At 42.8% G+C, this 21,772-nt stretch overlaps 4 protein-coding genes across 4 annotated transcripts; 1 reads left to right on the top strand and 3 right to left on the bottom strand.

The window, feature by feature from the left end:
• Window positions 1–254: 254 nt before the first annotated feature.
• Window positions 255–1,325, bottom strand: LOC121600210 (succinate dehydrogenase cytochrome b560 subunit, mitochondrial-like). The gene is made up of 2 exons (XM_041928625.1): window positions 1,163–1,325; window positions 255–977 (listed from the first exon to the last, which is right to left on the bottom strand). Exons 1-2 carry the CDS (start codon window positions 1,183–1,185, stop codon window positions 473–475), a joined length of 528 nt encoding a protein of 175 aa, XP_041784559.1. The 5' UTR covers window positions 1,186–1,325; the 3' UTR covers window positions 255–472.
• Window positions 1,326–2,104: 779 nt separating this feature from the next.
• On the bottom strand, window positions 2,105–4,251 carry LOC121600363 (actin-related protein 8). Its single transcript, XM_041928870.1, has 4 exons — window positions 4,134–4,251; window positions 2,882–4,051; window positions 2,614–2,812; window positions 2,105–2,520 (listed from the first exon to the last, which is right to left on the bottom strand). The coding sequence occupies exons 1-4, from the start codon at window positions 4,158–4,160 to the stop codon at window positions 2,222–2,224; spliced, it is 1,695 nt and encodes a 564-aa protein (XP_041784804.1). The 5' UTR covers window positions 4,161–4,251; the 3' UTR covers window positions 2,105–2,221.
• A 2,223-nt stretch (window positions 4,252–6,474) lies between these two features.
• On the top strand, window positions 6,475–10,080 carry LOC121599994 (probable ATP-dependent RNA helicase CG8611). The gene is made up of 5 exons (XM_041928172.1): window positions 6,475–6,626; window positions 6,709–8,387; window positions 8,461–8,627; window positions 9,592–9,844; window positions 9,909–10,080. Exons 1-5 carry the CDS (start codon window positions 6,582–6,584, stop codon window positions 10,063–10,065), a joined length of 2,301 nt encoding a protein of 766 aa, XP_041784106.1. The 5' UTR covers window positions 6,475–6,581; the 3' UTR covers window positions 10,066–10,080.
• A 2,615-nt stretch (window positions 10,081–12,695) lies between these two features.
• LOC121600471 lies at window positions 12,696–16,923 on the bottom strand. The gene is made up of 2 exons (XM_041929095.1): window positions 15,805–16,923; window positions 12,696–15,736 (listed from the first exon to the last, which is right to left on the bottom strand). The coding sequence occupies exons 1-2, from the start codon at window positions 16,770–16,772 to the stop codon at window positions 15,694–15,696; spliced, it is 1,011 nt and encodes a 336-aa protein (XP_041785029.1). The 5' UTR covers window positions 16,773–16,923; the 3' UTR covers window positions 12,696–15,693.
• Window positions 16,924–21,772: the final 4,849 nt, after the last annotated feature.

Genomic DNA, 21,772 nt, shown 5'->3' with positions numbered 1-21,772 from the left:
AATGCGAAAGTACAAAACCAAATAAAAAACAATGATTGGAATTTGCCTGGATAGCAGATTAATGGTTCTGAACTCCAAATTCCGTTTTGAATTGTTATGCATCTTTAAATTTAGACGAATGGCATGATTTTTGATGAATTAAGCTAGTTTGTGCATTTAATTGATTTGTAGAACATTGCTGTTCCTATAATAGCATATTTTTCTTTTCCTTATTTCGATTGCAGACCACATTCTTAACGACACCACTCGTTAGGTTGGTTTGTGTGTTAATTTGGTTTATTATTTCGACAATTGTTTTGTTCGTCTCCACTACTATGCAACGGGGTTCAATAAATTAGCACTGGTTCGAAATTTGGAGCCTCCTTTCCGTTACCTTCCACAACATTCGCGTTTTATTTTGTACAAAACACCAACAACACACGCGCCTCTTCGCCACTCTAAGATCCGGTACCCTCGCTCCGAGCGTTGCGCCTTACAGTGCGGTCAGCAGTCCAGCCAGCACACCGGACACGCCCAGCATCGTGTAGCCGGTGGTGTACACCTCCTTGATCGTCAGGAACTTGCCCATATCCCAGAACAGATGGCGCACACCGTTGACCGTGTGGTACGCGAACGGGTAGGCCATGGTGAACTTGAGCGCAATCAGCGTCGGAGCGCTGAGCCCCTCCAGCATTGTCAGATAGTGGGTGGCATCGTGGGGCATGGCAAGCGCGCCCAGTCCGAGCGCGGTTATGTATCCGGTCAGGGCCAGACCGGTGAAACGGTGCGTAATCGACAGCATACTCGTCAGCTGGAAGCTGTAGATGGTCAGATGGGGGGACTGGGGACGCTTCAGTCGTGCGTTTCGGTCATCGTGCGACTCCCCGGGACGGACGTCCGCCTGCACCGGTTTCAGGACGATCGTACGGGCGGCCAGCAGGGGCAGCGCGGCATTGGTGCTCTGGTAGCCCTGCAGCAGCGTACGGCGGCAAGCGTTCCTACAACGGCACACGGAAGCACAACAAACGGACCGCGGACGTTAATTACAATGTTCAACATTATGTAATTTCACCAGGTTGTGAAGGTGCAACAGTGGCCAGCGCTCGATATCCATCCCGTTCCACACTGGAGGAAGGGAGAGGCTGGTTGCTGCTCAACGTTTTTCCACACCTTCACCACTTACCTCAGCAGGAGAGAAGCGGCCATTATTATGATGCGATCTGGCGGTACGTTGTTCCACAAGGAAAAGTCGAAAGAAATTTCGTGTCCGAAGACAGACTACTCGTGTGAAAAGTGAAGTAGTGTTGTGTGTGTATGTTTTATTTTTTTGCAAAACAAGTGCAAATCAGAAACGTCAAATTGTGTTGTGCAAGGCCGTTGGCAGATTTGCTTTTTGGGTAGTGAAATATTTCATTTTGGGATGTCATGAACGTCAACATCATTTGTTCTTCAGTCCAAGGTACAGGCGGTCCCCGAGATACACGGTACCTCTTATACGCGGATTCAGAGATACGCGGTTTTCCAAATTTGACAGATATTTGAGCAAATTGTACTGATTTGACACATCCATTGTGAAATACCAAATAATTTCCGTATTGATCGAATGTAAAATACCATTTCAAAAGGTTTAAAACTGTTCAATTCATTAGAAACATATCAAATAATTAATTTGGTGGCTAAAATCACCCCCTACTTGCAAAATTGCACGAAAATTAGTGATATTTTGGCTGGGAATCACAAGATTCGACTTACGCGGAAATTCGAGATACGCGGTATTTAACGGCCGATTTCGGTCCCCATTAACCGTGTATCTCGGGGACCGCCTGTATATGTATTTTGATTGTTTTAGATATTTAATTAAATTGATTCATTTGGTAACATTTTTAAAAGTACAAGCATAGGAAAACATTCCCTTTATTATAACACATTTCTTTTGTGGCAAATTTCTATTCTTTGGATGGTGTTGAAATGTTTCACCTCAGTGATAATTATACGAAAAGTTTCATACCGAATTTTATTCAGCGGTTTGAAATGCCGATCTAAAGACGGTTAGAGTTTGTTAATCGTGTTTTAATCGTTAAAGCGTGTGTTATATACGAAATTATTTACGGAAAACACTTGATTATCCATTGAGAATTATCGAACGACCATATTATTGAATTTATATAACTAAAAATTTACAATTACAAATCTTGTTTCGTTGTAGTATTTCACTGTATAAAAGCACCATCTCCAACCACCCCTACCACATGAAAACGGCTTTCTCGCGCAAAATACGCAAACCATACCGCGTCCATTCGGGTTCCGTTAGCCACAGCTCGACGACACTTTCCAGACACGACATTACCGCAGCACCCTTCCAGCTCGTAATCTCCGGATCCATATCCTTCGGGCTCGACACAATACTCTGCTCCGACCGATAGGCAGCGGGAATTTTACGTGCCAGCTGACTCTGCAGCCAGCTGGCGATGCCAGCGAATTTAATTCCTCCGCCAACGATTAGAATGCAACTGTACATTTTACGCTTCAGTTCGTCGGTGGCTGCCCAGTGGCAATGGGGAAGAAGTGGAGATATGTTGTTTAACAAGTTGGATAATGTAAGGCATGAAAATATCGAAAATAAGGTTAACTTACGACATCGCTCGATACTTTGAATAACCGCTTGATCTAGCCCGACCAGCTGTCCACTGGGTAGCAGATAATCTCGATCATTGGATTTTGCTTCCCGCTCCTGCTCCAACCCATCCACCACGAGATCCTCATCGGGCGCGTCCGTGTTTGCCAGCGCTCCACTATCGATCGCCGATTGTTCCAGATTGTCTTTATTGCGACGCTACAAATTGAACCAAAACGTATTGATGATATGCTAAACCACAGTTCGAGAGTAAAATGTAACGCTTACCCCCGTTTCTCTGATATATTCCGCATCGAAACAATCTTCCGGATGAGGTTGCGATGAGCATCTGTTCTGTGTCTTCGGCGCGGTCCGATTTGCGCCCGTTATTGCGAGCAGCTCGGTGTAGAAAATGCTTAACGGAGCAACCATCGCCTCATCGCCTACTTGCAGCGTGTACTGACGCTTCGGCGTTGCCGGATGCTGAACCGTGAACGATTTCTCCACCGAACCGCACACGTCCAGATTGACATGCCCAAAGTCTTCCTTCAGGCGACGCAACAACACACCATCCAGTGGCATTTGCTCGTTGCACTCCCGGTAAGGGAAGGCACACTTCTGCAGCAACCAGTAAAACACTTGCGTTACGTCCGCTCCACCATAGTCGAACCGGACGCGAGTGTTGGGATGCGAAATGCCATCCTCCACGCACGACACGGACGTCTTTCCGTCCCCAACATCGACAACGCAGGCGTAACCGAGCCCCGCACCGAAGGTGGCCGCTACGTGATCCTGCACCAGAAAGCAGCACCCGAACCCTATCTGATTCAACAACAGCGTCACGTACTCTCGCAGGTGAGCACGGTTGTAAATGTCCGGAATTACCAGCACCGCCCGGTAGTGTTTCATATCGCTCGGCTTGATCTCGAGCCGCGTATGCAGCACGTGCTCCCATATACTCTGCAGATCCGACATGACCGCAAACAGTGATCCACCGACACCGGCGTGCAGATTCAGCTCACCGCGTCGAATCGGAAAGTGCACATTGTACTCTCCGGTGGGATTGAGCTGCAGTACGTCCTCTCCTATCACCACATCCCGTCCGTCCTTATCGTACCAGTCGGTTTGACCGTCCGGTAACACTTCCGGCTGGGAGCGTCGATTGAAGGCGGCAATCTGCTGGGGCGGTGTAGCATACCGACGCTGTCCGTTCGATTGCACGCAGGACTGCAGGGTGTGCGTTATCTGTAACCGGCCATCTTCCAGCTCCTGCAGCAATTGTTTCGTTTTCTCCACCACTGGCGGTAGCAAACCGTCCCGGTGCGTTTCTCCACCCGGTTTGCGGCGTCGTGCGATCGCGTGCAAAATTCTCACCGGATTCACGTCCGATGCACGCCCGATGCGCAGGTAGTGCGAGCCGGGATGGATTACAATTATGTTTTGGGCATGGTTTTGGTGCTGAAACGAAGCACAAAGTAGAGGCAAAAGCAAAGGTTTCGGGTGCTTTGTCTGCGATTGTGGCAAGATTCAAGACACGTACTTCTGATTGATCTTTTACGGCGGACATGGTTTCCTGTTTCACTGGCTAGTGGGCTTCGTAATACACACTGACCGGCTAAATTTGTAAACAAACACAACGCTGATTGAGGCGAGCTCTACTGTGATAAACGAGCTGTCACGCAGTGTACGGAAATTCCCAACGAGCAAAAGTTTTGATCCGCATTTGAAGGAACAGTTCTCTAGCGCCTACAATCCATGAAACAACTTCTAAACGGTGTCTAAATGACTCGAGCTCTCGAACTTAACCTTTAAGTTGGCAACCGGATACCCGGGTATTTTTTTCAGCTTCGAACTGCAATAACTTTTGATTCATTGCTTTTATTGACCTGAAATTTTCCGTAGCCTCCCAACTTTTAATTTATGATTTTTTGGTGCATAAGTTGTAATTTTAAACAGCCTGTAAGTATTTTATTTTGATTTTTTTTAAACTTTACCACGTAAGTTGGCAACCAGCATACCCGGGTATTCCATACATTTTGTATGGAGAATGACGTTTCTCTTCTTCCTCTTTTCGTATTGTGCTTATTTTCGAGTCAAATTCAAGCGATTCCAAATTTCTATTTGACCGTTATTTATATCAAAAAATGAAAAAAAAAACTTAATGAATAAATGAAATAGAAGAGAATATATGGTCAGCATTACTTGCTTACAGCATTAAAATATAGAAAGCATTGTTTACCTATGAAAATCGTTAATATTTTGCATCAAAACGTGTGGAATACCTGGGTATGCCGGTTGCCAACTTACGTGTGTAAATCTGGTTGCCAACTCTACGGTTAAAGGAATCCGACTGCTAAACGGTAGCTTAACACTCTGGGCGCTGGCATTTTGCATTAAGCCGAAAATACACGGACCAGAATTTCGCGGCCGCGGAATTCCGCTTGCTGAAAAATGTATGGATATGACAGTTCGGAAATGTTGCCGTTGACAGTTTGTACATGGGTTTGGAACAAAGTATAAGATAAGACCCAAATAGCCACTCGAAATGCTTATGTTCAAATTGCTCTGTCTTATGACATGTACGGCAGATTGTTTTGTATCAAAGTCTGAGTTTGGCAGAAAAACACCAAACGAAAATGACAGAAGTTTCCATCGCCCAATTGGTGCCGCTTTTTAATTCTTTTTTTTTCATTTTCATTTTTTTAACACTCTGGGCGCTGTGTGCATTGTTTTCGATTCTCAACGTATTTCACTCTCCTTCTCTGCAGAGAGTATTGCGGCGCGAAGAAAGAGATAGCGCATATTGCAGTAGCGCTTTGTCTCTGAGGATCAGAAAGAGAATGAACGATTGTAAGCCAATGAAACGCTCTCTCCACTCTCCCCAAATAGCCAGAATTGCTTAAGCAGCTCTTTTTGGCACTCTAAAGATCGCTGCTCTAATTCGCCTTTTGCAGTAGATAAACAGCACCAAAGTTCTAGGTGGGTCTTTCAAACAGCGCTTAAGCAGCTTCCTTATGCTACGGTGCCGGGGATTTTTTTTTCTTTGTGTTTTATTTTCAAGCAAGCGTCATCGATGAAATAAACAACAGGATTTGTTTTGTTTGTGTTCATTTGTATATTTTTAAATCCTTAATATTCATGAATTATACAAAATGTCACACAATTTACTGTACAATCACAATCACTTCACTCAATATTCCTCCTTCAATTAACTAATATAACTTGTGCAGCAGCAATGAGATTATTGCCGGCGTCTGTCTTTGACACTTTGGCAAGAGCCATCTCGTACCGATGTCATGCATTAAAAAGCTATAAAGTTCCACCAAGTTCGGTACACTTTCTTACCAAGCCTTAAGGTCCTATCATGAACCCTACACATAGTGCTAATCAGCCGCAAAGTTCCAAAAAGTACCATGTGCCTGTTAAAAAGCTCCATAGTTCCGCAAAGTACCGTCTATCTTTTAATCAGCCACAAAGTACGACATCGGAACGATTTTTCGTTAAACAGCCTCAAATCAGCTATAAAGTACGAGCTGGCTATTTGGGCGGATAAAAGGTACCCTTATAAACGGCGCTCCACTGTATTTCGAAAATCTTCAACCTTATACTGGGATCAGGTGCATAACATAAGGTTAATCCAAGTCAATTTCCAATATTACATCAATATTTAATACTCGCGAGATATTTTTCAACAGCAAAGCTTTCACAGATATAGAAAAGCTGTTGGAAAACAGTCTGCGAGTCGCGAATAATGCTGATCACATTAGAAACTGCCTTGGAAAACAGTGCAATCACATTTTGTTATTTGGGTATTCAGCTTGGGCATTCTTGATTTGTGGGATGGGACTATGTTAGCCTTGACTCTTCTTTGAGCTCATCCCATCCTTATACACTTTGGTCAGAATACAGTGTTGACATATGCGCCTCGTGTTGAGCGGCATGTGTGGTGCCCGAATCTGAACTGTGAATTACACGCTTTATCAAAACAATGGATATCATATTGAGTAATTTCATCGTCGATGAACATCCACAGGTATAAATAGTCTTAAATTATATCTTAGCTAAACACACAATTTTACCTGGTTAACTTTCACCTAAACCTTGCTGTTCTACAGGTTTCAGAGCCCCCCAAGAACACCAGTATCGCAGTCAATAACAAGGATGAAATTCCGATACGTTTTACCAAAGTGCCAACGGGTAAAGCAATTATTGCTAAAAAACGACCCCAAGTGAGCGTTCAGAATAGCGCCAGCAATGAAAAATCACGCCCACGAGAGAATGGTGAAACCAAGGGCAATGTTCCTTCAACCGCCGAAAAGCGCTCTACAGAACAGGTGGTAAAGCAAGAGATACGTAAAGTGAAAACAGAAACCCCTGCCTACAGACCGCTATTGAGCAAACCAACTGACTCGATTCGGCCGCCTGAAGTACGTCCATTTCAAGAGAAGCTGTTCAGTGAGCAATCCTTCGACTCGCTTGATATTCACCCTCACTCGAAGAAGAATATCGCAGATCTGCTACAATATGAACACCTAACAACGGTGCAAAGCATGGCAATACCGTCACTGCTCAAGGGCACCGATGCATTGATACGCGCCCAAACTGGTTCGGGGAAAACGCTCGCCTATGCGCTGCCCCTTATCGAAAGGCTGCATACCATCAGGCCACAGATCCACCGCAGCGATGGGATTCGGGCGGTAGTTATCGTTCCAACGCGCGAGCTTGCTGTACAAACGTATGAGTTGATACAAAAGCTGCTGAAACCCTTCACCTGGATCGTCCCAGGGTATCTGACTGGAGGCGAGAAGCGCAAAACCGAGAAGGCTAGACTGCGGGCCGGTTTGAACATACTGATTGCGACACCGGGACGCCTGTGTGATCACATTCGGAATACGGAATCGCTCAAGTTTGGCAATGTGTGCTGTCTCGTGTTGGATGAAGCGGATCGTTTGCTCGAGCTTGGATACGAGACGGATGTGAAACAGATTATCGAAGCAATGCGGGAAGCCCGAGAGGAGAAGGATGAAAACGAAGCGATGAAGATGCAAACCGTTTTACTGTCCGCTACGTTAACTGCATCGGTTAAGGAGTTAGCTGGGCTAACTCTGCAGGATCCGGTGTACGTTGAAACGAGTGAGGTGGTACAGCGTGAGACGCCATCGGTCGAGCAAGGCGCAAACATATGTACCGATCAGCTTCTTAACGTTGGCGACTACGTGTCCATACCGGCTACAGTGAAGCAGCGCTACTTAGTGACCGTACCCAAGCAGCGGCTCGTTGCACTGAGCGCACTGATCGTACATGAGCAGCGCCAGAAGCCTTCGAAAATACTGGTTTTCATGGCTACCCAGGATTTGGTAAATTTTCACTATGACGTTATGACGGAGGTGCTCACGCTGCAAAAGTTCGGCAGCACTGTCGACAATGAAGCGAGCGAAAGTGAAGAAGATATCAACGACGATAATAACGGCCCCACGGATAGCAGCAATGTTTTACTGCCTGGGTTGAAATTTTACAAACTGCACGGACACATGACGCAGCTGGAGCGTATCTCGGTGTTTAACGAGTTCCGCAAAGCCACGGCAGCGGTGCTAATTTGCACGGACGTTGCGGCCCGCGGTATCGACATCCCGCTGGTGGATCTGGTGGTGCAGTACCATGCGCCGCAAATACTGGCCGACTATGTTCACCGCGTGGGTCGGACAGCGCGTGCAGGGCATACGGGCAAGGCAGTGATTTTCCTCGAACCGGCCGAGCAAGAATTCATTCAATACCTCACGGACAAACACATCAGGTAATGTTACAGCATATCAGACAGTTTGTTTCAAATCAGTGTATTTGCAATGAAGTACTTTCTGCTTTTTTAGAATCCAAGAGCAAAAGATAGATGGAATTATTAAAAACTTTGGACTATTTGTGAACCGTGCTCAGAAGCGCAAGCCCATCAATAAGATCCATTGGGCGTACGAGATACAGCACCGTTACGAGCGCCTCATAAAGAAAGAGGATCAACTATTCGACAGCGCTAAAAAGGGTATGTATGTTTTATTTAAATGGGGTAAATTTATGTGAAACTAATGCGCCAGCGTGTCAAATGCATTCCACGAACAGTTCTGGTCCGCCAAGACTCTCACATTCATTCTAGCCAACATTCTAGCAAAGAGTAACATAATTTTGGGTGCAAAAAGATACTTATTTTGCTACTGAGTTTAGATTAATTGGCGAGGCTAGACATCTAGACTTGGTGAGGCCATTTCAGCATAGATGAGTTCATCCGAACTTGGATTCATTGAAAAACGTGGATTTGGTAGAATTACATTGTTTTTTGCTTGATTTGGCAAGCGTGGCAACGTTGAACGCAACTGCAGCATTTGACGAGACAAATGCATCAGTTGTTTTTAGATATATCTTTAAAAAGGCGGGTGAAAATTGCTTTACTCTTCTTTTGTTTAAAATATCTCTATTTTTAGCTCTTTTCCAATATTCGTCGATTCCTGATGAAGTTAATATACTCAGCCTCTCTAAGAACGTGTCATAATTTATGGATGGCCCCTAATGTAAATCTGTATTCAATGACTCCTGCTGGCTACGTTCGCCTCTTCCGATTTTGATCATTTTTCGATCGAATGCAAGAGCGAATGCAGAAGTCTGTAGGCTCAAAGTCTCTTCTTCTTCTTTTTTGGCACAACAACCGCTGTTGGTCAAGGCCTGCCTGTGTACCCACGAGTGAAGTGAGAGCTTGGCTTTCAGTGACTTATTGTTACCATAGCAGGATAGTCAGTCGTGTGTATGGGGGCACGGTCTATTCGGGACTTGAACCCACGACAGGCATGTTGACGACTGTACCACCAGATCGGCCCTCAAAGTCTCTATAAATAAATAAATAAAAAAAAAATCAAAACCATTAGGATCAGGTCTAACGTTGTTGTGGGCAATACATTTCAATCAAAAACTTTTCCATAAGACTAACCAAAAATTACTTTTTCCATTGTCAACAGCGTACGTCTCGTGGGTAAGATATTACTCCAACTTCCAAAAGGAACTGAGAAACATATTTTGCATCAAAGCTATCCACCTGGGTCACTACGCGAAGTGTTTGGGTCTTAGTGAAGCTCCCAAACAGTTGCTACAGTTCCATACGGACACTAAGCAGGATAAGGCATCGAAAGCAAGTTCACAGAGATCAAGAAATTCAAATAAACTGCACCGAAGAGATGATACCAAGCAATCCAAAAGCGTGTCAAGAAATAGGTAAATATTCAGTGATCTTCAAAATCATCCACCTTATAAAACGCATTTTTTTGTTTTATTTCAGAAACTTCGACGATTCGCGCCCAAGAAAAAGAGGTTTAGAGCAGCCGGGTATGGGACTACAAAAATTGATTGATTTATCGTCTCGTTCTCGTGTTTTAAATACGTCTGAATTCGGAAGCGGACTCGAAACAGTTCGTAAAAAAGCAAAAATAAATTAATTTCTGAAGCTGGCAGTTGTTGTGTTATGAAAGATCAAAAAGAGATAAACATAGTAATTTGGTGTTTTCTAATGGAGGCGCCTAGTACTTCATGTAACTGTTGGAATAGATAATCTGGGCGAGTACGGGCTTTGAACGACGGAAATCCGTTTCTGTTGTATTTGTTTTAAACACATTCAGTAATTTACCCGTGTCCCGACTCGGGCAAGCAAAGAGCTTTTATATTGATTTGTCCGAGTGACAACTCTGAACAGTTTTTTGTTCTCCGTTTTAGCCTTGTTCTTCGTCGCGCGTTGCTGATAAACAGGTTTTTGGCGAAAATTATTCCCATTACCAGGAAAAGTAACATTGAATTTTATATTTAAAAAAAAAACTCTTGTTCCCAAAATTTGTATATCTGTTATCACTCGATACCAGATAGTATAGTATAGTATAGTATAGTTTAATGTGGAAGTAATTGGCCGAGTGAGGTGGCCTTATTACTTAATATCATTATCACTCACTCTCTCCGCTTGGTGACGCACAGACGTGGTTTTGATCGCTCCTGCTTATTCCAGTGTTTTAACGCGGCTTGATTAATCGCCCTGTGGCTGGCAAAATTTTATCGCTTGTGACTTTTGCACACATCTGCTTTGCGATATCACTCGTTGTGTGCCTGCTTTCCAGTGTAACAGTGTTATCATAATGACTATCCTGACGACCACTCGCTAGACCAGAGCACATCGCAGCTCCTGAATGCCTAGAGGTGTATTCTACTTATCACAACAAACTAGTAATGGGAGAAATCAAGATTTCGTCGGAATCGATTCCGGCTAGCTCCGAACTATTCTCCGGAATCGATTACGGATTGTAGCTTCGAGATTGGTTCCGGAATTGGCTCCGGAAATTGTTCCGGAATCAGCTCCAGAATTGGTTCCGGAATTGGCTCCGGAATCGAAATTGGCTCCGGCATTGGAATTACCTCCAAAATCAGCATTGCCTTCGAACCGGAGTCGGTTTCGACAACTCCATAGGAATAGGCGTTTGGGTCCAATGATGCTAAGTATTGATAACGGCAAAAAAATAAAATTTAGGATGTAAACGATCCATTCTCATGGAGATTTTCTGAGTGATTTCGCTTCTGGAATTTTCTTATTTCAATTAAAGAGCTAATTCTCATCCCGGAGCAAATTCTCGATTCCGATCCCGGAATCGGCTACTAGATTGACTCCAGAATCGACTTCAGAATCGGAATAAGTTCCAGCATTGGAATCGGTTCCAGACATGATTCCGAACACGGAATCGGAATCGGGTAGTTCCGATTCCAAGCTCCCACCACTACAACAAACTGAACATTCAGTTTCACCATATAACTCGTCTATCATAGTTGCTCCTCAGAAAGCTCAGTTTCACCATACAACTCGTCTATCATAGTTGCTCCTCAGAAAGCAACAGATGGTAAAAACAAATGGCGACTTGCAGCAGATTTCAGGGAATTGAACAAAAAAGTTAAACAAATGCTAAAAAATGTCCACTACCAAGAATCGATTCAATTTTACATCAACTAGGGAGTGCAAAATACTTTAGCAGCCTCAATCTTATGTCTGGATCCCATAAAATACCTTTGGAAAATAATTCAAGAAAATTTACGACAACTTATAAAACATCAACACGCAATTCCAAGGCTGAGAAAAATATGACCAAACACAAAAATCTATTAGAACGCACTTAAAAACATAGCATTACATTATAGCAACTTTAAAATTTCGAGGCATTTACAAGACATTTTTGGCTCGATCAGACGACTAAACAAGACTGTTGCCAACGCGCTGGTCGTACCACCTTTTAGAAGACGAGGAAGAAAGATTTCCAGACACTATGATCCACACACATGATCATTTCAGTTTGAGACCTAAATAGCAAGTGTTTATTTGTATCCACAATTACAGTTTATATACTATTGGCATAATGTTCTAACGTGGGAAGAATATGTTCTCTCCTTTCCACGCATTTTTCCGTTTTGTTAACGCCTTTTGATGCGCCTACGGTATCTTCCTATGAAGTGTCCCAAGTTTTTTGTTTATTGTCATTATGGATGGAATTGCGATACTTTTTTTCATTGCCTTTTTCGATGAAGACTTGATTGCATCGCATAGGAAATTTCTTTTTGGCAGAACTGTACCTAACTCTTTAATTTTCTGGTTTAGAATGTAGCTGTTACGAACCGAGCTTCTCCGGCAGGCCACGCGAAGGTTTGGCCCTCAGCGCAGAGTTGCAGGGTTGTAACGGAGGAGAAACAAACAGCAGCAGAGTGGACAGAGTATTTGATACTTCGCCTACTAACCAGTCCTTCCCGCTAGTTGCTTCTGATCCAAGGTTGGGAAGCCTATGCAGACGGAAGGGGGTGTTTGGCTCGGAAATCCAGGGGCTCTGTCCTATTTCGGATATTTAGAATTAAACCTCTTTACTCCAAGAGCTTCTGCGTTTGAATCCTGGTTTATTTAAAATATCGCCTACTTTTATACTAAATTTATCCTCAGAAGTTTACCCGAAGATCCGTTCGGACGGGATAATTCGTGTTTCCAGAAACATCTTATTTTCACGTGGAAGGATAAATAATGGTTACTATGATCAGATTGGTAAAAAAAGAAATTTAGAATCGCGTGCGTAACATTCTCCCCACCATAATTCATCCCAATGGATTATGCTATATTGGCCGCGATTCATACATCATCTTCTTTTTTCAACTGTTGTACAAGTTTCGGAGCCCAATTGCATGGAGCTATCATGCGTTTCTTTGGCGGGACTTTCTGCAAATTTACTTCAGATAGCACTTTTCTTTTTGTTGGTGATGGCGGTGGCTTCTTCACAACCAGCAAATGCTCCTTCTGCTTAACGTCTATGACTGCAACTTTCACTGCTGGTCGTTTTATTACACCTTGGACTGTTTTGACCGACACTGATCTAACTTGTCCATCTGGTGCTGTTGCAGTCTCTACTACCCTTCCTTTAAGCCATTGTCCAGGTGGAGCGTTATCATTCGTGATGATCACTATATCATTAACCTTGATGGGTTCTACCTTGCACGTCCACTTATTTCGTTTGATCAAAGTAGGCAGGTATTCCTTTTTCTATCGATCCCAGAATGTTTTAGCATTGTGCTGTGCCAATCTAAATTGTTGCCGATCCACTTGCGAAGTTTCAGTAGGTGCTGGTAAGGAATCTACACCTCTACCAATTAAGAAATGGAATGGTGTAAGAACCTCTTCTTCTTCTGACGTTAGCGGCAAATGTGTTAAAGGTCGCGAATTTAAAATGGATTCGATCTGAATTAAAGTCGCTCTTAATGTTTCTGGTGTTGGGTGCCGCGTCTTCCATTCAGTAACCATATGTCGCAATGCTTTCTTTATGTTTTGAATCAGACGTTCCCAGGAACCTCCGAAGTGCGGTGCTGCAGGCGGGTTGAACTTCCATTCTATTTTATATTTTAGTGCAGCCTCACGTCCCATTCTTAGATCGATATCTTCGACAATTTTCTTCAATTCTTTTTCTGCGCCAACAAAATTTGTTCCGTTGTCACTGTACAGATGTGTTATCTTTCCGCGGCGATGAAGGAAGTTATTCAAACACACCATGAAACTATCGGTGTCCAGTTTCTCTGCTAATTCCAGGTGTACAGCTCTTGTGCTCATACAGGTAAATATCGCTCCCCACCGTTTCTCAGTAGAGCGCTTAACGGTAACATCTAGAGGACCAAAGTAATCTACTCCTGTATGTAGAAATGGAGGATTGTATGGATGCGTTCTAAATGTTGGTAGCGGTGCCATGAGAGGTGCTTTAGGAGCAGCGGTGTTCAAAATACATCTTTGGCAGCAACTTTTCACATTTTTTAAGACTGTTCGTAGATTGATAATCCAATAGTTTTGTCTTAAAACTCCGATTATAACATTATCTGCCTGGTGCATATACTTCTCGTGGTAGTCTCGAACGAGAAGTTTCACAACACGTGACTTTTGTGGTAAAATGATTGGTAAACGCGCGTTGTATGGCAAGCATGATGCATTTTCTAGACGGCCTCTTGATCTTAATATTCCTTTTTCATCTAGAAACGGTACTAGTGTTCGAATACTGCTTTTGTTCGAAATCTCCTTTCTTTTTTCGAGAGCTTCCATCTCTTCAGGAAAACCTTCCCACTGAGCTTTTCGCAGTAATGAGAGTTTAGCCGTTTCCATGTCCCTGTACGATATGGTTCGAGAAAAATTGCTCCGGTTCTTCAAGAAATCGACGTATTTTTTCATAACTGTTTGGTGCTTCAGCAATTTGTCCCACGATGAAAAATAGTATTCTGGAGCAATTGTTTCTTTGTGAACGGTAACGATGTGCTGTTCTTCACCTACTTCATGTACTCCAGGCAAGTCGCGTTCATGCTCTTGTAAAAACTGTGGGCCATTGTACCATGTCCACGAATTACTGGTGATTTTCGTGGCAATATCGGCTGGATTATCCTTTGTGGATACCCATCTCCATTGGTTGGCACTGGTTGTGTCCAATATTTCACTTACACGATGCGATACGAAAACTTCATACTTTCTATGTTCGCTGTTAATCCACGCAAGAACAATTTTCGAATCACTCCAGAATATTGTACGACTAATCGTTAATCTAAGCTCCTTAATTACGCTAGCAGTCAATCTGGCTCCTAAAACTGCTGCTTGTAGCTCTAGTCTTGGTATTGACAAAGCCTTCGTTGGAGCCACTCTAGACTTTGCTGCAACTAGTCGTACGACAAAGCACCCATTGAAATTGCTTCTTGCATATACGGCTGCAGCAAATGCTTCCTGTGAAGCGTCTACAAATATGTGGATTTCAACTGGATTCATAATTGAAGCAACAATTGGTCTTGGGATGGCTAAATCTTTAACGCTGGTGATCATTTTGAGCCATTCGATCCATTTTCCATGCAAACTATCAGGAATCTGCGTATCCCAATCATTTGTTGCGGCGTTGATAGATTGCATTAGAATACGTCCCTGGATGGTTATGTGACTAATGAGGCCAAGTGGATCATATGCACTCATTACGAAGCTCAAAGCTTCTCTTTTGGTTGGCTTCTTTTCCAGATTTATTCGTCCAAGATCTACCTTGTACCCGAAGCAATCCAATTGTGTGTTCCACTGGACTCCCAGGATCTTCTCGACACACGAGTCTTTTTCCTTTATATCGACGATAGCCTTCACCTGATGTCGTTCTTGAGGAATAGCTTCCATTAGCTCTCGCTTATTCGAGATGAAATTTCTTATATGGAATCCACCATTTTCGTGAACCTGAATCACCTCAGTCACCGTTTTGATCGCCTTTTCCATAGAAAAGAAACTATCGAGGTAATCATCCACGTAATGCTGGTTTCGAATTGGTTCAAGTGCTAACGGGTACATTTCACTATTTTCTTCCGCATTGCGATTTTTCACTACCTGCGCACATGCCGGTGAGCAAGTTGCTCCGAACGTCATAACCTGCATGACGTAAGTATCTGGTGTTCTGGTACTATCGCCGTCACGCCATAAAATTCGCTGCGCATCTTGATCTTCCTTCCGAATTTTCACTTGGTGAAACATCTCCTTGATGTCACCACACACACAGATGGGTCCTTCACGGAATCGAAGGAGCACTCCAAATAAAGATGCCATCTCGTCTGGACCGGTTAATAATAGTGAATTTAGTGAAACGCCGTTGATTTTTGCTGCTGCGTCAAATACTAACCTCGGCTTTGGTATCGGCTTATTTTTGTTCACTACCACAAAGTGAGGAATGTAAAATATTTTTTGTGAATGCCGTTTCAACTCTTCTTTCGTAAGCTTGCGTATGTATCCTTTCTGCTGGTACTCTTCAAATGTTTTGCACAGCCAATTTTTCAAACCAGGGTCTTTTGCTAGCTGTTTCTCTTGCGTTGCTAGGCGACGGAGCGCGTTGCTATAGCTGTTCGGCAATATGACGTTATCATCTCTCCATAGCAAGCCTACTTCGTATCTACCATCCGTTTTCTTCAGTGTTTTCTCGATGATGGTCTCCGCTCTCTCTAATGCTTGAGATTTTACTGTTTTCACCGGTTTAACGCCAAACTCTTCGGTGGAAAAATATCGTCGCATCATTTCAGTCATCAAATCCTCGCTCTTGTGAATCATTAAGTGATTTGTTTCTGATAGACATATTTTGTCGATGCCAAAAATCAACCATCCAAGTTTGGTTTTAATCGCCATTGGTTCTTCCGGTCGTCCCATCTTTCGACCAACCGGCATTAAAAGATGACTGTGGTTTAATCCAATCAGCACAGTTGGACGAGCTTTCTGGTAGTCGGATAATTTGATGCCTTTAAGATGCGGATAACGTGCTGCTAATATGCTGCCAGATAACGTTTGACTTGGCAGTTGTAGATTTTTCACAGTCCGTATACCATTAAGTAAATGTTCTTTTTTCTCGTTCATTCCTTTGATCATGCAGCTCACTCTTCTGCTACAGTTTTCCTGCACCGATAGGTTTTGTGTCCATGTTAGGGTTAATGGATCGGTTACACCGTTTAAGTGCAATTTATTTGCCGTATTCTCTTCGATGAGTGTTAAAGATGACCCGGCATCTAAAAATGCGTACGTTTCTAACGTGTGATTATTGTTTCGCAAAACCACTGGAACAATCTGGTAGTAGACATTTTGGATTGTTTGATGATAATTCATCCGCACTGTGTCGCCAGTGTGCAGTAACTGATGATGGGTTTCTCTGCATCCTTGAATACCGCATTCTCTAGCCGCATTGCAATTGTTCTGGCTATGATTATTCGATGTCAAACATGCTTGACACTGCTGGCTGTTTACCACTATTTCTAGCCTTTCATGTACCGGAATATTCTTAACACGTTCACATCGATATAGTGCGTGAGAACCCTGACAACATGGACATGGGTGGAAAAATCGTTGAACGTTCCGCACACGTGTATTGAATGGTCTGGTTTGTGTGTTCATCGGGTGAGAATTATGAGGTTGTGGTGGACGATTCATCGGACGATTGTTGTTTATTTCCGCTGGACGTTGTTGATTTGGCAAAAATTGAGGACGATGAAAGTTTACAGGTTGTCGAAATCTTTCATTCCTTTTCGGCAATTTTCTGATATTTTCTGCTATCGGATAAAGCCATTCACTAAAATGTTCAAGTGTTGGTATTTTGTTCTTTTTCTCAAGGCTAAACTTAAATTCGATCCATTTCAATTGTTTATCGGTCGAAAATTTAAAAATTAATTCATCCACTAATCTGTGGTCTTGAAGGTATCCCTCTTTTTTAATAGCTTTGAGGTTGATGATCATGTCTTCCAAAGCATCTGACAGATCCGGTATCTTCATCTGGTTCTCGACTCTAACCTTTAATACTTCTCCAAGTAAATCTTGATACACTTGTTCTGGTCTCCCGAACTGTTCTTCTAATTTCTTCATAATGATTGGAACGTTGTCTGGTTCGAGAAACAATCGACGAACACATCTTTCTGCTTCTCCTTTCAAAGCATGTTGTAAACGATTTAAGTTTTCTACATTGCTGAAACTTCCTTCCTCGGTGGTTTCTTCAAAGGCACGTTTGAACTTTGGCCAATCTTTTGAAGTACCATTAAAAATTGGCAAACTATTGAGGGTCATGCGTTTGATATGAGTTGATGAGGTCAAACCACTCATTTTCAACGCTTCAATTAGTGCCTTTAGGGTTGTATCCTGATTTGTGGATTGCGAAATTTCCATATACTCCGCCCTATCGTTTCTGCATTTCACGCAAACAAATTCTTCATCTTCATCGGGCAATCGTATAACCTTTACGCATGAAGCGTGAAACCAACGGTCGCATTCATCGCAGCGTACCATATCATCAATTTCATCTGGCCTAGTGCACAAGCGACAAGCACCTTGCTCATTTTCAACAAAATATGATCTTCTGCTCGCCATTGTTGAAAGTTAGTATATCTGTGCAGCAAAAAATACACAGATCCCTTTCGACAAGCAGAAAAATTATGTCTCCGACACAACAGACTTCTAGATCGAATGCTTCGTAGAGAAAATTCTCACAGAAACCGATAGCTTCGAAAAATAAATTTTCTGTTCAATCTTCTTCCGTCTTTCAAGAACCGATAGTTTCGGAATCGTAATTTTCCGCGAAATCTTCTTCCTCTCTGGAGCCACCAAATGTTACGAACCGAGCTTCTCCGGCAGGCCACGCGAAGGTTTGGCCCTCAGCAAGAGTTGCAGGGTTGTAACGGAGGAGAAACAAACAGCAGCAGAGTGGACAGAGTATTTGATACTTCGCCTACTAACCAGTCCTTCCCGCTAGTTGCTTCTGATCCAAGGTTGGGAAGCCTATGCAGACGGAAGGGGGTGTTTGGCTCGGAAATCCAGGGGCTCTGTCCTATTTCGGATATTTAGAATTAAACCTCTTTACTCCAAGAGCTTCTGCGTTTGAATCCTGGTTTATTTAAAATATCGCCTACTTTTATACTAAATTTATCCTCAGAAGTTTACCCGAAGATCCGTTCGGACGGGATAATTCGTGTTTCCAGAAACATCTTATTTTCACGTGGAAGGATAAATAATGGTTACTATGATCAGATTGGTAAAAAAAAGAAATTTAGAATCGCGTGCGTAACAGTAGCTCTGCACTGTCAAGTTGCTAAAGTTACTGCTTTCTTGAATTTATTATCCGGTTATAAGACACATAAATGTAAGATTTTCCTACGCTTCTCACAATCGGTCCTCGCTTGACGACAGTCATATGTGCATGCAGTTATCCTAGGTTGAACCGTTGTAGGTTTCGTTTCTGATTTTCTAGTTGCTTGAACGTGCAAGTCAAGAAGGACCAGCTGGCCTTACTGGGCGCGTAATATATGTCTAAACTTATGCCACCGACAAACCGACGTGACACTTCGAACAAAATGAGCTTCAAAAGTTGTCTCCTTATTTCAAATGAAAATACGTTAAACACTAGCGCCATCTCTATAATGATTCGCTTACTACACTGACACAGAGAAGAAACTGCTAAACCCCCTTTTTGTTTTTCTTCGCAAATTCCAATGAGTATTGTTTTATGTACTTCTCACATCTTTTGCATTGATTTGGAAACTTATAAAATGATTTTCCTGGGTGTTTTGTCGAATAATTCTCACAAAATCTTGCCTCACACTTCCTTCGCCATTTGTGTTTAGAAAAGTTGTTTACATCGAAGCAGCAGTGAACAGAGCTTACTTTAACAGAAGTGTTCGCCTCACTGGTAAATGACAGTACTTTCGTGTGGGACACTTTTGTAACGCCAGTGTCATGTCGGTTTGTCGGTGCTTATGCTGTTTCAAGGATCGCTATACTCGATTGTTGCTTATCGCGCTGATGCACGTTTGTTTGCCAGGCACTTGAAAAATGCTACATGCGTTTTAAATTCATAATTTTATCCGTTTAAAATTAATGCTCAAGATAAAGAAGCAAATGTCTTTCATGTCGATTCCAAGAATTGGTCGTTACAGAAAATCTTTTAATTTCGAATTTGAATTTCGCCGTAAAAGATAAATAGAAAGTTCGTTAAAATAATTGATTAAATTAAAATTGTCGCGTTCTAAACAGCAACCGTCAGCTCATAAATTATGAAATACGAGACAAAAACCACTGCGTAAACATAAAAGCCAAAAACTGACCTTACATGATAATTGCAACCAAATGACAGAAAACCGAAAGCGAAAGTAAACCGCAAAACATAATCGTATAAATAAAGATGCACGATAAGACCAGAGCACACTCTCACTCACGCACCAAGAGATTCAACACGCATTCGCTCAGCGCATAAGCACCCACTCGTTGAGATTCATTCTTATATGTAGTTGAGTCGCGCTGATCAGATCGTAGTTGTAAAAAAAGATAAACTTGTTTAAGTAATTCCATGGTGTCCCCTCCCCCCTCGTAAGCCTCGATGGCTTATAGTTCAACAGTGTCCAATTTCCGAAACTCCGTTTGCATTTACTGTATGAGTTCGAATGTGATGTTTGATTATTTTCGGTAACGCTCCTACACCCGTCGCAACCCAGCGAACAGAGCACTAGTGTTTCTCTGCATTTAAAGCGCGGAAAGTTCTGCCCTAATTGGTAGTCACTTTTAGTTATCAGTTGTACACTAGATTGATCGACCAGCAATACTCCCTCATCGACTTAAGTGCATGTTTGCACTCTCGCACTCCACCAAATTCTCCCACGGTGTTCAAATTCTGCCTCGATCATCCACTCGACGCGCAAGGTCGACTCAACCCGCGATTCCGAATCCAAAATGCCGACATAGCAAGTGCTTCGCGCATGTCTTTTGAACTCAACGTAAGTGTGAACGAGTGACGTAACCGATACGCGAGGAATGTTTATACAATGGCGTTACATTCTGTACGATTTCCTTCCTCGTTCTACACCCATTCCATCAAATGTCCCATTCACTGTATCAAAATGTCCAGTGAGCCATTATTAGCTCCAGGGCAAAAAGAGCCGACAGATCTTAGCATTTTTGTTCTTTTTCAGATTAACGGAAAGCATTCAGAAAGAAGTACGCATTGGCAGATTAATGCTAAGATAAGCGAAGTAAGCAATTGCGGGAGCCCTGTCGATGAGGGGCCCGTGTATCTGAAGTTCAGCATGTATAACAGTTGATAGAGTATGGCACTGTATTATCAAGAAGGGTCTCGTGGGTGATGGACGTTGGGGCCTCGTGTTCAATGAACCCCGAGAACCCGAGACTCGCGACGAGAATTTTTAAAGTTGAACTGTTTCATTATCCAAGACGAGTGAATCATGTATAGGGAGCCTCAACTATTTTTACTGCTTATGGCCCCCGACACTGTAAACCCGCCACTGCGCAGTGGGGTGGGTAAGAGAGCATAATAACTATCCGATAAGCGATGCAAGACCCTTGGTACTATGGACAATATCTAGCAGCTAGTTTGGTTTAATTTATAGTACGTTCTGCATAGTTGACTGACATCATCAACGTCACGGTTAATTGGTTTATACAGTATGACCTCACTGGTTGAGATACGATTGTGTGTTAAGTAGTGAGTTCACAATTGATATGTGAGTTGTTTGACATACCACGATTGTGATGAATAAGAAGGACACATACAACAATGTTCAACAAAGCCTTTGTGGACCAAACTAAAGTTCTTCGCAAAGGCTTTGCTTTATAGCTTATGATGTTGTTTCTTTCTGTTAAAACTACCTTGTTCGTTAGCCATGCGAGCCAGGTGGAATCATTTCCGACCTGAGGGTAGAGCGGGTCGGAATGGGAATCAAATCTGACCCATGGGTGTAACGAGTTCGAGTCGACCCGGATATTTAGTTACGAGAAAGCATAAGTTACTCCGACCCGGTAGGTTCGGGTCGACTCGCCCATCACTAATGCAATATATTTTCTTCAGTTAGATATGTCAAACGAGAGATAAACCAAGATGTCTGACACGGATCATAATATAAAATCAGTATTTTTGATACTTATTTCTCTAACACACGAGTCACATAATTGGCCCTTACATTAAATCTATATCCGTTTTGCCTGTATTAGGTGTCTTTTGTAAAGATTACAGCTAATATGAAGATTTTGTATAGAATTTGCTTCCAAAGTGGTCTGGAGATGTTCCTGAATATTCCGCATAGCAATCCAAAACTTCGTGATTTGACTCATTTTGT

This window comes from Anopheles merus, chromosome 3L, assembly GCF_017562075.2.
Source record: "Anopheles merus strain MAF chromosome 3L, AmerM5.1, whole genome shotgun sequence".
NCBI lineage: Eukaryota > Metazoa > Arthropoda > Insecta > Diptera > Culicidae > Anopheles > Anopheles merus.
Note: the sequence above shows the minus strand (reverse complement) of the source record. Positions and strands in the feature narration are given on the sequence as shown.